Genomic DNA, 14684 nt, shown 5'->3' with positions numbered 1-14684 from the left:
AAGTGAAGACATGAAGGAAACCTGAGTGATAGTTATGAATGCCTCTATTCAAGCGCTGGGTCGTGGGTGCTTCCACACTGCTTACAGTACAAATATCCACAGTCTAGCTGGAAGTTCTTTGGCCTCTGCACAGTACACCCATGGCATAGTTTGTCCTGTCAAGGTGGACAAACAGTGCTTCCTGACAGTGCTTCTCAGCAACTTCACTGACCTGGAGTTAAGAAGAGGAGTAGCTCTTTTGACTGTGCTGCTGTCTTTTTGATGCCTTTTAAATTGTTAAGATTCTTCTTGTAGCTTTATGGCAAGATTTACTTTTAGCTGTGTCATCTTCCTCTGTTGCTTATAAGGAAGTTCAGCTTTATCTGCAATGCACCTTGCTTATTTCTTCTCCAGGCCTGCTTTTAATCTTCTTTTGATTTTAATCTCCGATTTCTCTGTGACTGACCCTTCCCTTGAGTCATTTTTAAACTGTTGAGTTTTTGTGTCAATCATTTTCTCACATCAGTCTGTGTCAGAGTTGATTTTATTGCTGGGTGAAGTTCGTTCTCCATTTTCCCAGCAGGTGGTACAAGTTCTTTGTGCAAGAAGAACAGTAGTTCTACCTCTGGGGATACTTAACTAGCTTGTCTCCGAGCTCTGTTGTGTCACTAGGGTCACATTTGTTGCCTGTATTATTAAATGCTGGTCTGCGAAGTTCCCTGTGTCTTGCTAGTGCATGGAGAATTCTTGTGCAAGAATGATGCCATAACTCGAGAACCTGCCAGAGATAACTTTCAGATTTCAATCTTTGCTGTTCCAACACCAATGCTTGAAATAGTGGTCCCTCCTGGCATGAGCAAGATGTTTTTATTCTTTGCTGTGCTTAGCATGCCCACAAGGGTCCATCTTCCTTGAAGAGAGTGACATGTTACCTGAGCGTGCTTTCTGCCAATGCTCAGCTTCATGGTATTCTCCAGAGGTCTAGATGTAGTATACACTTAAGGCAAAGAATCCAGGAAGATGCTTGACTGCGTCATGAGGACATGTATACATTCTTGGTTTTCCTTCCAAACCTGTTTGGAGTTGATAGGATTAAAAAAACATCTTCAGTGACTGCCAGTTTGAATCGCTTCTGGCAATGACAAAAGCAAGTCAGCATGAGGGTGATTTTCTTAGCATTTTCAGTCAGTGCTAGGGCCCTCCAAGTGCTCTGAAGCAAGGTGAGTTGTGATGAAGTCACATGTAAGAGCATGCATCCTGAAGCATGACTTCATCTGACACAGTGCAAGCATGTCTGTGCATTTGGCAAAATGACATAACAGTCACTTATTAAATAAACTTTCTGCTGCTTGGCTGAGTGGATGCAGCCTAGGTTTTCAACAGACAGTCTTCTTGTTGCCTTCAGTGACAAAAACACGTACTTCCTGCAGGCTGTCGGGAAGTATAAACCAAGTTAAGGCAGAAGTGGGGTGACGTGCCCAGGCCTCCTCATTGTCTTTTGGGATTTAGGCTCATCTTGCTTAATGTGCAATGCTGGCAGGTATTCTTTTTGATCTTTCCCATACCGAGCATATGTAGAGAAGCAACAGTCTGCCAAGCTTGTCTCTTACTTCATGGCGTTAGCTTCCAGGCAAGCCTGAAATTTGGAGAACAGTTATATAACAACTCCACAGGTAAGTCTCTGCTAACTCTTTTCAGAACCAGGATAGTTGCTTGCTAGCCATAAATGTGAAATCTGTGTATGCAGTCATGGAGCAAGATTCCCTTGTGTTGACTTGGGTTTTTTTTAGATGTTGTGTTCATGTACATACTGACTTCTTCCCCTTTTCTTCCCCACCCATTCATCAGAGTACTGAGTTTGAAATATGCTACGTTCTCTAGCAATAAGAATATGTCTTGTCTTCTGTCCCTGGGTATAACTCTCACTTCACTGGTGAGGGTATTTGAGATGTGCTGCACCCCATAAAACTTTCCAAATAGGTTTCACTCAAGAACTGTAAAGCACCTGTCCTTAGTGGGCAGTAATACATCAGTTTGTCAGAAACAGACTTGTGCCTAATATTCCTGCTGTGCCAGTCTGTTACAATACTTCAAAATGAAGACCTGTGTTTTCTGTCAAGACCACTTTAGAACCCACAGGTATTGTCTGTTGTCTAGCAGGTGGTTGTCTGTGCCCATAAAAGATCTCATAAATTCAATATTCCAGGTGATGGGTTGGGATTTGGTAGGTTTTTTTCTTAAGCCCTTTTCCTGTACAAGCTATGTTGCACTGCAGGAAAGGACAGTGAATGTCAGAGACCACCAAGGAGTGGGCAGAACTTAACTATAAAAACAAAAGTTGCAGGACACGAAGGATGTTGTAGCCTGTTACGTGTTACCAGTTTGCGTTCTCCAGAGCAGCTTTGTGCTAGCTGACTGAACCTCCTATGCTGGAGGAGCCCACCACGTAATAAGAAATTGAAGAATGGAGAAAGCTCTTCCCCAGACTGCTACGATGCAGGGGATTGGTTCCTTCTTCTTAGACCTGTTCAGATCAGAGAAGGTTACACTGTGATGTTACATGCTGACTGTCTGAAATATCTGTTTTTCTTAAATGTGGTTTATGGTGATTTTTCCTTACAGTCTGACCTCACAATGGAAAAAATATCTGCACTAGAAAACAGTAAGAACTCTGACTTGGAGAAGAAGGAGGGGAGGATAGATGACTTATTAAGAGTAAGTGTTTAAAGTGGGACAACTCTTCTAAAAGTTGCTATTTAAAGACACCTAGAATGCATGTGCCAGCTAGGCTGTAGAGCAGGATTTTGTATACCATTTGTAGAACCAGCACTCGTAAAGTAAAACAAATCAGTCATCCCTTACTCCCAAGATAATTGTCTAGCTTGTAGGTACTTTGTTTGGGCCTGCTTGAATCCACAAGCAGTGTAGCAGTGACTGGCTATACAGTGCAGAGTTACTGTGGCTAAACACTAGCTCAGGTGTTGTTGGCCTTTCTTTGATCTCTTGCACACTTTTTGTGTATTTTGCTAGCTAACCTAACATGTTTCTCTTCAGAATTATTCCCCTCTTCTAAGTACTGAGGAACTGACTCTGCTTTTTGTTTAGCAGCATGTTCAGTAGCCTCTCAGTAGACTGGGAAGTTATATTCTGAAATGCTTATTCATGAGAGTCAGTAACATGTATAGAGATGAGGAGAACATCTTTTGGTCAAACCGAAAGAATGAAGCTTCTCTTAACCCATTAGTATTCTTCAGTAAAAGATAAATACCTTTAAATAAAGGATCTTGTCTTAATGGAGGAGTTCTAATTGATTTAGCTTTCATCAGCTGGAGAGGCGTCTCTTGTGAAGTGTTGAGAAGGATTAGAAAACACATTAAAGGGAGAAGAGGGAAGGCTCTCTGTTTTTGTGTGTCTGGTCTCAGCACCTAAAAATGCTAGGACAAGCTCGTAGAGACATACACAGAGGCACATGTGGGTTTGTGGAAAATAATCCATGAAGCAGGAAATAGATTTTTTTTTTTTTTTTTTAACCATCCGCTGTTTAATCAGAAGCCAGACTATTGGTTGGAAGGGGGATGGTTAAATTTAACTTTTTATCAATTAAAATGGTTGCACATAAAATCCTGCTGTACGCTGTGGTGGTGTTAAGAACAACAGCTGTTACTGGAGCAGTCCATATAGCAGGGCTGATGGATAGTAACTTGAACAAGAATTTAATTGAAAGTGCAAAGGGAGTTACCCCATCCTTTTCCTCTGCCAGTATTCTGGGTAAAGAGCGAGTATGGTCCAGGGATGACTAAGCTATTTTGAGACTTGGTACCTGTGGCAAGGTCTTAAATATTAAAAAAAAATTAAAAATTCCTTGTGCTTGTGTTTAGTCTCTTTGTACCTTAGTTCCTTATATGTAAACCAGGATGATAGCACTTCCCTGTTCTAGAGGGGTATTAAGATTTGAGTGGGTTAAAAATTGAAGAGCTTGGCTTGGGTGTTTTGATAAGAGGAACCTAGTCTTTTTTTCTTATCCTGCTGGTTTGCTTACTTTAATCTGATGCCTAGAGCTAGCTGGAGAAACTTCTTCCTAGGTGGTGCTCTTTAAGTGGTTTAAAGTCAAAGGCTTTTCTTCTCTGTTCACTTTTAGGCCAACTGTGATTTGAGACGGCAGATAGATGAACAGCAAAAGATGCTGGAGAAGTACAAAGAGCGGTTGAATAGATGTGTAACGATGAGCAAGAAGCTTCTTATAGAAAAGGTGAGCAGAGGACTTTCCACATCACAGGAAGCTCCACAAGGACTTTCTGCTGTCACAGTTCATGTCCTTGGAAACTTCTCTATCTTCTTTTGAGCAGTGAAAACCTGCCTCTATTACTATAGTGATAAAAGACAAGTGGAATTCTGTCTTGAATTATTTCTCTGCGAATAGGAATGTAATCCTAAGACTGAAATGTTTCAGAACGTTTTGGTTTGGTTACTTTTCACAGTCTCAAAGAGTCATCTCCCTTGCTTAAGTAAAATAGTCTGAGCTCTAAATGCAGCAGGTGTTACTTGATTTGGAAACCGGTACGCCTGAAAAGCAACATTGTCCAGCTCTGGCAATACAAGAGCAGTATCCCATTGTGCAGTGAAATTGCCAGATATGCTCTGTGACATGGGCAAGTGGTTTAGACCTTTCCTTCTTCGAAATGGCGAAGTTGGAGATCATTGCTCTGTATAACACTCAAAACAACGCATTAAAGACACTGGGGAAAGTGCCAGGCTGCTGTTTACCAGCGTCCAGCCTGCTTCAGTGTTGAAAGATTTCCAGATTTCCTGATGGTTAAACAATGTGGGGGTTTGATTGCTCTTTCACCTGTTGGCCAATTACATCTATTGTTTGTGGGCACTGGATGGACAAAACTACCAGGGTGCTGGCCAGTACATGCAGTCTGTTTGAGCTGATTTTGTCACAGAGCTGATTGTTCTTGGCTGAATGGGACTCCCCTTCCTGGGAGGATTTGTAACCCTGGGCTAGGTTTTATGTAGAGCTGGCATTCAGATAGGTGGTGTATAGCTCCAGTGAGGAGGTTTGCTGGTTCACCTTTAATGCTAACTGACTGAAACTTTGCTGCTCTCATCTCAGGCCTTGGAAATTTCCTCTCACTTACCAGAAGCACTCTGTAACAGACACCACCACCAGTTTTTATGCATGTTGGTGACCTAACTGAGACTGTGTCGCTTCTGGTGACCCAATGTCCTAGACACTGTGTCCTAGACTCTGTGTCCTAGACACTGTGAGTCTAGGACTGAGCTGCCTGATCACTCTATCTTAGTCTTAACAGTGATTCCAGGCATATTTTCTCATCTCCTGTTTGAGTGAATAAGGGCCTGATCAGAGCCACATCTGGAGTCTAACTAAGCTACTGATACAGAGGGATAGTTTTAATCCTACTGCTAGACTGATTTCAGCTGATGATAGAATGGGTGAGCTGCCCAAGCAGTAATGGGGAAGGAAAGGTGAGGCTGAAATGTCAGAAAAGAGGCAGTCAAAGAAATGCCTGTCAGACCAGTGTGAAGCACCAGCGATACTTTGGTCAATGACTTTCAGCTGGGTTTCAGATGAACAGTACTGAAACAATGAAAAGCGGTAAGAATTGGTAGTGATTTAATACATAGCATAGCTCTTAGCTGCTGATTTATGGCTTATATTTTAACACGTTTTATTTTGTTTTCAGTCAAAACAGGAGAAGATGGCATGCAGAGATAAGAGCATGCAGGATCGATTGAGGCTAGGTCACTTCACTACGGTGCGGCACGGGGCGTCTTTCACTGAGCAGTGGACAGATGGCTATGCCTTCCAGAACCTCATCAAGTGAGGACAAACAGAGTTGTCTTTAACTTCAGAGGCAGAGACGGAAAAACTAAGCAGTTTTGTGTGATGTCTTGCATGTCAAAATGTGAGAACGGTGTGACTGATGCATGAAAGGATCAGATAGAAACTCAGCTACTGACAGTGGGGAATGTTTTTGCATTGAAGTGAGAAATACATTTCCACTTAAACCTCCAGAGACTTGAAACTGGAATCAAATTGTTTGAGTTGGCCTCTGGGTTGGAAAGCGGTAGGCTGCCCTGGTGGGTATTCTCAGTGCACCAACCTGGCTATGCAGTGCTTAGGGTGGAGAGGTGGACCAAATTCCCACATGTATCTTGAGTCAATCAATTTGATTTGCATAGTTGCATATATTAGTCAAGAAAGGCTAATTAGCTCCTTTTCTATGTTAAAGTATAAAGTAGAGAAGCTTAAAAGAGAAAATCCATACTACTTAACTTTTTTTGCCTCCTGGTAACAGTGATCAAAGGGGCTGCAGAAACCTGGAAATGAAGATCAGAGACCCTTTTATGCAGAGTGTAATGGAAATATCCAGTAAATTCCCACCTCGCCTAGACCTTTAAGTAGGACTTGGCAAATTAATTGCATTAGAGCGAGCTATGTGTGATCCTTTAAAATCGTATCACTTCTCTGTAGTCTGATAAGGAGGTGCAGCTCTTGTTAGGCGCAGATTAAGGACTTTATAATTCCTCCTTAGTTTGTGCTGTAAGACATGGAAGAAATACTTCTGGAATATTTACCTGCAGTCTCAGTCTCTTTTTAAAAGTGAATTAAGTATGTAAATGTTCAAGTCATTTAGACTTGAAATTTCAAGAGTGCTTTTATTACTGTAAAATGTTTTAAGATAGTCTTTCTATCTTGGAGGAGAGACTGTTTTCTTAGTGAAATTAGGAATGGTGTTGGTTATATTTCAGAGAACTAAGGATAGTTTAACTGTACCCTTGAAGTATAAGGGTACTTTCTCAGACAGTGCCAGACTTCAGGAATAGTTTTAACAGGAAAGTCTGAGATTTAGAACAGAGCCTTCTAGGAAAAAGTGTGTGGAAAGTTAGTGACTTACCACGGATCCCTGGGTTTTCCGTGAGGTTAGCAACTCCTTGGTTTTGGATATCCACTGCATGAATAAAACCTTTCACTTACTGAAATGTTTCTGTGGGCCAGGAAAAGACTCCTTTTTTTATGTAAAAATACCTTTAAAAAATCTGAGTCATAATGTTTGGCACATCCCCCTTTTCTGTACAAAAATATTTTATTACTAATCTTACAACTGATTTGAAATTTGTTGTTCCAGTCCGTTAAGAGCAGATGCTGAAGATGACTGAGTACATACCATTAGTTATCTGCTTCATGTTTTTTTCTACTCTCTTCTTTCCAGGCAACAGGAAAGGATAAATTCCCAGCGGGAAGAAATAGAAAGACAACGAAAAATGTTAGCAAAACGGAAGCCACCTGCAATGGGACAGACCCCTCCAGCAAGCAATGAGCAGAAGCAGCGCAAGAACAAGACCAATGGAGCAGAAAATGAAACGTAGGTTACGTGGCCTTGGTGCATTGCAAAGCTGCGTGCTTTGATTAGAGCACAAAATATCTACTGGGAAATGGAATCTTGCCCTTGCCCCTAGGCTTCACTCCATGCACAAATGAATATTGTGGAATTAGCCTGGCATTCAGCAACATCTGGCTGCAGTTCTAAATAGTTTTCATTGGAGTAAAACAAGGATCATTGCTGAGTCCAGACTTCGTATGAGCTTAACTTTTTTTGAATGCAGTAACTGTTTCAGTATTCCTGTTGAGTCAAGTTTGAAAAGTGGTGCCTGTCTTAAGACTTGCAACTTCAGAATTGATTTTGGTATCACTGTGTGATACGTGGTGCTTTTTTTTTTCTTAAGGAAAAAAAAAATTGTACACATTTAGAAGTCTTTATTTCCATGTACTTTCTGATGAGGCTTTTCAAACAATTAACTCGGGGTACTGAAGAAAAAAGATGCTCTCTATAAAGCCAGTGCATTAAGCATTGACCTGTATCTCCAAAGCAGTCCTTTGCAGATACCCAAGTCAGGGAAATGGAAAGGTAGTTGAAGTGCTGCTCTTTCTTCTTACAGAAGGGGTTTTTTCCCTACCTTTTTCAAAGTTACTGATGCTCTAAGAGTCCTGATATTCTGAGAGAGGAAAGCTGTGTCTCACAAGAAACGTAGAACATTATATTTTTGGGAAGTTTTTGTGAGTTGGAAATACGTTAAGTCAGAGACTTTCTGCTACCTCCTACCAGTTTCCTTTACAGTCTTCATTTTATTGCTGTTGGCTAATACCATAACTGTCAGTGACACTTTTCTTTTTGCACTATTAAATCTCCTGGGCATGACTTGACCTCAGAGTTCCTGGAGCCCTTTGAATTCTTGGTCTTGATCTTTTAAAAGTGCATGTGAAGCAAAAGCTCCCACTGCCTTTTGTAGTCACAGCAGAGATGGCACATGACTGGGTGAATTGTGGTATTCGGGGTGCTCTCAGCAACTGGGGCGGTGCCCCCAAATCGGATGCTGGTCCCTGCTGATCAGGTTTATTGTGTTGGAGGGCACTGTGTGCTTTCTGCAGATAAGTAGCTTGAATAGAGACATTTACCCCTCATTCTGGCCAAGTGAGCTTAAAAACAACCAAATAACGATTTAAAGACGTCCTTTTGCATTGCAGCAATTTTGCATTGCATTGAGTTTGGAGAAGTAAATTGAATGTCTGTGCATGGATATTTTGAAGCGTTGCTGTTCATTGTGGTAACCTTTCACTTCTAAGGGACAGCGTGATGCTTTCCCCATTGCTGTAGGGATGTTTTTCCCCTGGTGCAGCTCTAGTGTGGCTTATTCTGCAGACATGGCAGCACAGGTCTTGATGTGCCTGGAAATCATGATGTCTGTGATACCTAGTGAGCTTCTGCCTATGTTGTGAGCCCACCTTGACGTAATCTAGCTTTGCCTGTAAGCTAGCTTTGCTAGTAAGCCTTTTTGTGCTACCAGGTCTTTTTCTCTGTTTCTTGCTGGTTTATGATTCTTTGCTGATATATTTCAGGGTTTTATCTTTGTGGTTTCGAAGAGCTTCTTGTGTTCTTGATAAAAACTGCTTGCCAGTGTATGGATGTGGTTCATGTGGAGTGTTTTAGCTTATGAAAACATTGTTTTTTGCAAGTCAGCTGAAGCAACTGTACTGACTGACTTACTTGCTTAATCACTAATTATCCTGCAAATGCATTTGTTGGACCGATGTGTATCAGGTACAAAATTTTCTGATTTTTGGAGGGAGGTTTTTTTCTTGTGGAATCCTTACAGAGGCTGTCTTTTAGGCGAGTTGAATATAAATATTTCTGAAAGTTGAATGAGAAGCGGACAGCCAAATTCCTTGATTCAGTGTATGGTTCCTCTTTGGTTCATCGTTGTTGCTGTGTCTTAAAAAGGAGAGGAAGGTCCCATGATGCAAATTTAAACGTGCGCTCTCCTGAAACTAGTTTCTAGCCTGTGAATGAGAAAAAGATTTTCATTCAGGGAGATTAATCTGCTGGGGCTTTTTGAGGTTTGTTAGGGCAGCTTGGGCAACCTTAGAGTCTTCAGCTGCACTAGAAGTAGTGTATTTCAAGCATGTTTCTGTGAAACAGGGCAGTGTTTGTCTTGGAGCCCCCTTGATTTTTGTAATGCTTGCTGCTAACAGGCAGCTATTTTGGGCAACATTAGCCTGGTGGTACTCATTACAGCTGTTGCTTAATGAGTAGACTGTTGGTGTTTAGCCCTATAATTTCATTTGTGCACAAGAATATGTGGAAAGCTTGTTGCTGGTTTATTCAATTGTCTTTTTATTCCTTATACAGCAACACCAACCACAGACCTAAACTTTTGGGACAGTCTTTTAGATTAGCTGAATCTGATTAAAATTCAGGCTGTTGGGGGGGGGGTGAATTAGCATGCTTTTGTATAAAATGAGACAACATGTAAACATTTATGGTACTGGCTGTGTTTTGTATGCACCTTTAATTTGTAATATGCAGTTCCTTATGGTTGAGATTCTTTCAAAGGGAACTTGGCTTGTGAGTTTTGCATTGAATTTATCAGTTAACAACTGCTTTAGCACGTACTTCAACTATGTGGACCCTCTGCGTTATCAACAGTGGAGAGAAGTTGGGACACTTCAAGATGAGCACTTAATCAGCTGAATACTACCCCCTCTCAATTTACTGTACAGTGAGCCAAGGTCCCACAGCCCTGCACAGACATAGGACTCGGTCCCCTCTTGAAACTAGTTGTAGTATTGATACTGTGGAGACCTCATACACTAACCTTTGTACTAAGTACTATGCAGAGCATAACTGCTGCAACGAGAATCCTCCTGGGATATGCTTTGAACTCAATTTAGGTTCAAAAAAGATATTTATATGGTGTCACATGTGTATCTTGTTTACTAAGTAAACAGATGCAGTTGATACAGGCTTCATAGCTTTATGTTCACATGCATGATGCTTTCACCAAACTCCTTGTTGGTAGTAGTGAGAAAATTGATATAACGATTCATTTTTCTAACCTTAAAGATCTCAGCACATGATTACATTTCACAAGTGATGGGATCTGTCATTATTTTAGTGTAAGGCTGTGCTTTGCCTCTGTCCTACATGGCACACTTGCTTTAAAAGACATCAAAAACATTATGAAATTTTTTTTTACCAGCCACCTAGGATGGAAACTTTGCACATCATTTACCATCAGTAAAATGGGGATTATTCCCCTTATCCCATTGCTTCTCCTAACTACACCTGAGGTCAAAGATATGATAAGGTGTAGTAAATTTCCCAAGGTTTCCTTGGAAGCCACTTCACAGAGCCTGAAACAGGAAAAAGTTCTGAATCCCAGGTCATTGCTCTGTTTGCAGTGGCTCTGTGGCCAGGTGTACTGCTAGTCCTGGAGTGAATAGCTGGGTTGAATTATCCAGCTTTTATTACAAAGAAAATTTGAAAACGCGTGGTAAAGCAAACTTCAAATGGAAAAATAAGATGCAGAATACCTGTGCTTCAGTGTTCCATATTTAGATTATGGTTTAGCTTTCTTTGTTAAAAGTCCGTCACTAGCCTAAATAGGTGTTATTAGGGACTTGGATTTGAAATTAATGTGCTTTATCAAGGTTTAAGCGTTTGGTCTCCTTTAGATTGATTATTAAAAAAAAAAAAAATAGTTTGCAGAGGTTACCTAAAAAATTTCCTGCCAGCTGTTGACATACTCTGTGTAGTTGTCACTGCCACTGGAGATGTGTATTCTGCAGGCTGTTCACTTTATCACATGCGTTGAAACCTAATGCATTGGATCTGTCTCTTCTATGCAGGTTAACATTAGCAGAATACCACGAACAGGAAGAAATCTTCAAACTCCGACTAGGTCATCTTAAAAAGGTAAGAACTAACTGCAGAAAAGGCTTTTAGGTAGGTTTTTGATTCAGTTTTCTATGAACAATAGCATTTCTCTGTAGAGGTCACTACTGTTTGTTTGATAACTAAGAGGGTTTTGTTGCTTGAAAGGGATGGCCAGGATTTTGTAATAATTTTTCCAAGGCAGTGGTATTCAGTAAAGATGTTCTTTGCTTCAATAAATAGATTGCTGTGTCCTCACAGTTATGATTTCATGCAGGGAGTTCCACTGTTTTGATGCATCTTATTCTGTCACTATGACCTGCATAGTGCTGGGCTCTGTACATGTCTAATATGAAGGAATGGACCAAGGGAAGAAAATTATAAGAACACAACAAAAACTGCAACCGTCATTGACTTTCCCATTTCTTTGCAATATCGAGTAACCAGCATTATCAGTAACAGTCCAATAAAATCTCTTGGGCTTCTGGAAACTAGTACAGTTTAGGTAGTTATAATGCACGTTTGTTTTCAGATTACATTGGCTTCAGTAGGAACTGTACCTGCAAGTGAGGTTATAATTAGATAAGCTCTTGGTTACCTTTAAAGTGATTGCAATAATCTATAAATAAGTTTTCTGGGACACTTCAACAGATGAAGTACTGAAAAAAAATAGATGTCTTCTGCCATTTCCTGGTTAGCTGTGATCTCTGCTAAGGCCAAAGAGTTTTCTTTCCCATATGAAACAAAGAGGAAGCGTGCAAATGCATTGCTGGAGTTCGCCTTCTTTTCTCACATGGTGCCTGAGCTCTACACTTAGTTTTTCTTGTAACCTTGACACACAAATTGAATGCAAGGCCTCATTAATGCAACTGTACTCCTTGTTATTTTCAGTGGCAAGGGAAAGTTAATGCACACATGGAATCTGTTGGCACTCTGCCCACTGTGTTTTATTGACCTGTGAGCAAAGATAAGTGATACGGGCAGGAGCATGCTAAAGGCATGCTTGCTCTACAGCTTCCGCATTGCTAGAGTGGATTAATTGCAGGTCCATCTATGCTGGCATGTAGTGTGCCACCCTGGAACAGAGGAATCCATTTGAAATGGACCTTAATGGAAAATGAAGTAATGTTCTCAGATCGTGGCATTGTCTGAAGCTATGCTTATCCTTCTCCAGTTTTGGAAACTGGCTCATTCTTTGTGCCTAAAAATAGAACAAGTTGAGAAGGGAAGGAACAGAAGGGAAGGAAGACAAATGGGGTAACTATGTCCCTTGAGTCACATATACCAAATAATACTGCTCAAGGCGTACGTTTTAGTTGAGGTTTGCAACCCTGTCCACAGTGATGTGAATTCTAGTGTCGTGTTTGAGGGCACGAGAGCTTCCACCTCTACAAATAGTATATCGAAACTTCCACATGGCACTAAGTTACGCTCTGACCTGTTCTACCACTTACCGCTAATAGGGCTGCATGTTGTCCTTTCACATTCTCCATCCTCTCCGGATGCTGCCCCATCCCCTTGTGGCATCATGACATCCCTGTTCCTTACTTCTGAGGGCTGTCCTCTTTCTCTTGTCCCAGCAGAGGCTGAATTCGTACAAAAACAGCTGCGTAGCACTTAATGAGGGAAGGACCAGGACCAGAGCTACTTAAATGCTTCTTAATTACAGAAAATGTTAAAAACAGGAAGGCGTAAAGATATGTCTGCTCCTGTCTGTGTGTAGGTGTAAACAAAACTGCCCAGTCAGTTTTCATTCTGTCACTTTCTACCTGACTCTTGGTTGACTATGACCATCTCTACTCTCCCAAACAAGTTATTTACCAATAACTTCTTCACAAGTGGAATTACATTTGTATTTCTGTAAATCAGGTGGAAATGCTAGCTGCACTATCTTACACAGTGTTGTGTTTTCCTTTTGGTTTTTCCTTGTGCAGGAAGAAGCAGAGATCCAGGCAGAGTTGGAACGGCTAGAGAGGGTTAGAAATCTACATATCAGGGAATTGAAAAGGATACACAACGAAGATAATTCACAGTAAGTACCTGGGATTCAGGGACAAGAACGTATAACAATTTTTTATTTGTCCCCTTCATAATGGGAAACGCTTAATCTTTTTTACATTGGCATGGGGATATAACTTGAAGTTCATGTAAGACAAAGGCTTCCAAGTGCATCAAGGTACCATTATGTAGTCTTTCATCAATGCAAAGTGATCAGGTAGTATCAAACCTGTCAGTTGTTAACACAGCTTTAATATTTTTCTGCCTTAATATAAAAATGTTGTTTCTAAGCTGTGTAGTAGCTATAGCTTATTGTGCAGTAAATTGCATTATTTCTGCCAGTGTTCTTAAACTGTCTTTCTCACCAGATTTAAAGACCATCCAACGCTAAATGATAGATATTTGTTGCTACATCTTCTGGGTAGAGGCGGCTTCAGTGAAGTATATAAGGTAAATTTGAAGTGGCAATCAGTGGTGTAATCTGAATCTGCAATGAAATATTGCAGTAAGCAGAATTTTTACACTTGTTTTCTCAATGATGTGTGTGATCGTGGAGGGAAGAAGGGAGGACAAAGCACATGTTGCATCTGGCTTGCATTAGACAGCAGGCTTGAGATTTTTAGGTTCTGCCCTTGTTCTCAGATGTCAGATTTCCTGCAAATGTATGTTTCAAGAAAATGTTGCACCACGTCTGCAAGTTTTGTCAGGACAGAGAAGGAAACCACTTGTTTCTTCAAGTGCTACATGCAAATACCTTAAGTGGCAAAGTTTTATTGAGTATGGCATAGCAAGTCTGAACATCACTATAAATAAGAGAAAATAGCTCCAACAATAAGAGCAAAGCCTTTATGTCCTGGGGGTAGAAGACTTTTTTCTTGTGTCTTCATTTTATGCTCTGAAGTAGCAGCCTCTGTGTGTGTGTGTGTGTGTAGTCTTGGGACTTCCTTGGAACTGAGGATTACTTGTGTGTCAGCACTCTTGCAAAGACCTGTGATACTTTGGTGCTTGCTATTTGACTGTTACGCGTAGAGCCTTTTCAATTCTAAATATTCCCCATCTGTACCCAGTAGTTCTTAATTCCTGTTGAATTTGGCTAGAATGAAAATAACTATGTCAATGCAAATATTGGAAACTTCACGGTGATTTATTATTTTGATGCAGTACAACAATAGATATCTAAACCAGTGGGGCTAGACTGCTCAGGTAGTGAAAAAAGAGTGTGATCTGCGTATAAGTACTCTGAATTGCTCTTTGGAGGCTTTGCTGACTAGGTGGAAAGCCTTGGCTCCGCAGATGAAAGCAAGAAGGTGTGAATGCTTCATACCTGACCACGCTTAAGAGTTGTAACTATGTTATTAAAACAAAGAAATGCTTAGCCCTTCTTCTCCAGTGTCTTGGCCAATCTATTAAGCATTAGGAGTTCAGTATACAACTTTTGAGATGGACACGGTTTATCCTTGTCTGCTTACA

At 40.8% G+C, this 14684-nt stretch overlaps 1 protein-coding gene across 9 annotated transcripts in view; it reads left to right on the top strand.

Annotated features, from left to right (window-relative positions):
* The window catches only part of TLK2 (tousled like kinase 2), a 46013-nt gene that overhangs the window by 21822 nt on the left and 9507 nt on the right, over positions 1–14684 (top strand). For all 9 annotated transcript variants that reach the window (XM_072886156.1, XM_072886157.1, XM_072886160.1 and 6 more), the window contains 7 exons: positions 2602–2694; positions 4118–4228; positions 5688–5824; positions 7218–7370; positions 11192–11258; positions 13151–13248; positions 13583–13664. In XM_072886156.1, the coding sequence (XP_072742257.1) occupies positions 2602–2694; positions 4118–4228; positions 5688–5824; positions 7218–7370; positions 11192–11258; positions 13151–13248; positions 13583–13664 (741 nt within the window). The remainder of the gene's footprint in view (positions 1–2601; positions 2695–4117; positions 4229–5687; positions 5825–7217; positions 7371–11191; positions 11259–13150; positions 13249–13582; positions 13665–14684) is intronic.

The sequence above is a fragment of the Ciconia boyciana genome, chromosome 22 (genome assembly GCF_034638445.1).
Source record: "Ciconia boyciana chromosome 22, ASM3463844v1, whole genome shotgun sequence".
In the NCBI taxonomy this organism is placed as follows: Eukaryota; Metazoa; Chordata; class Aves; order Ciconiiformes; family Ciconiidae; genus Ciconia; species Ciconia boyciana.
The sequence above is the reverse complement of the archived record's forward strand: the minus strand, read 5'-3'. Positions and strand labels throughout refer to the sequence as shown.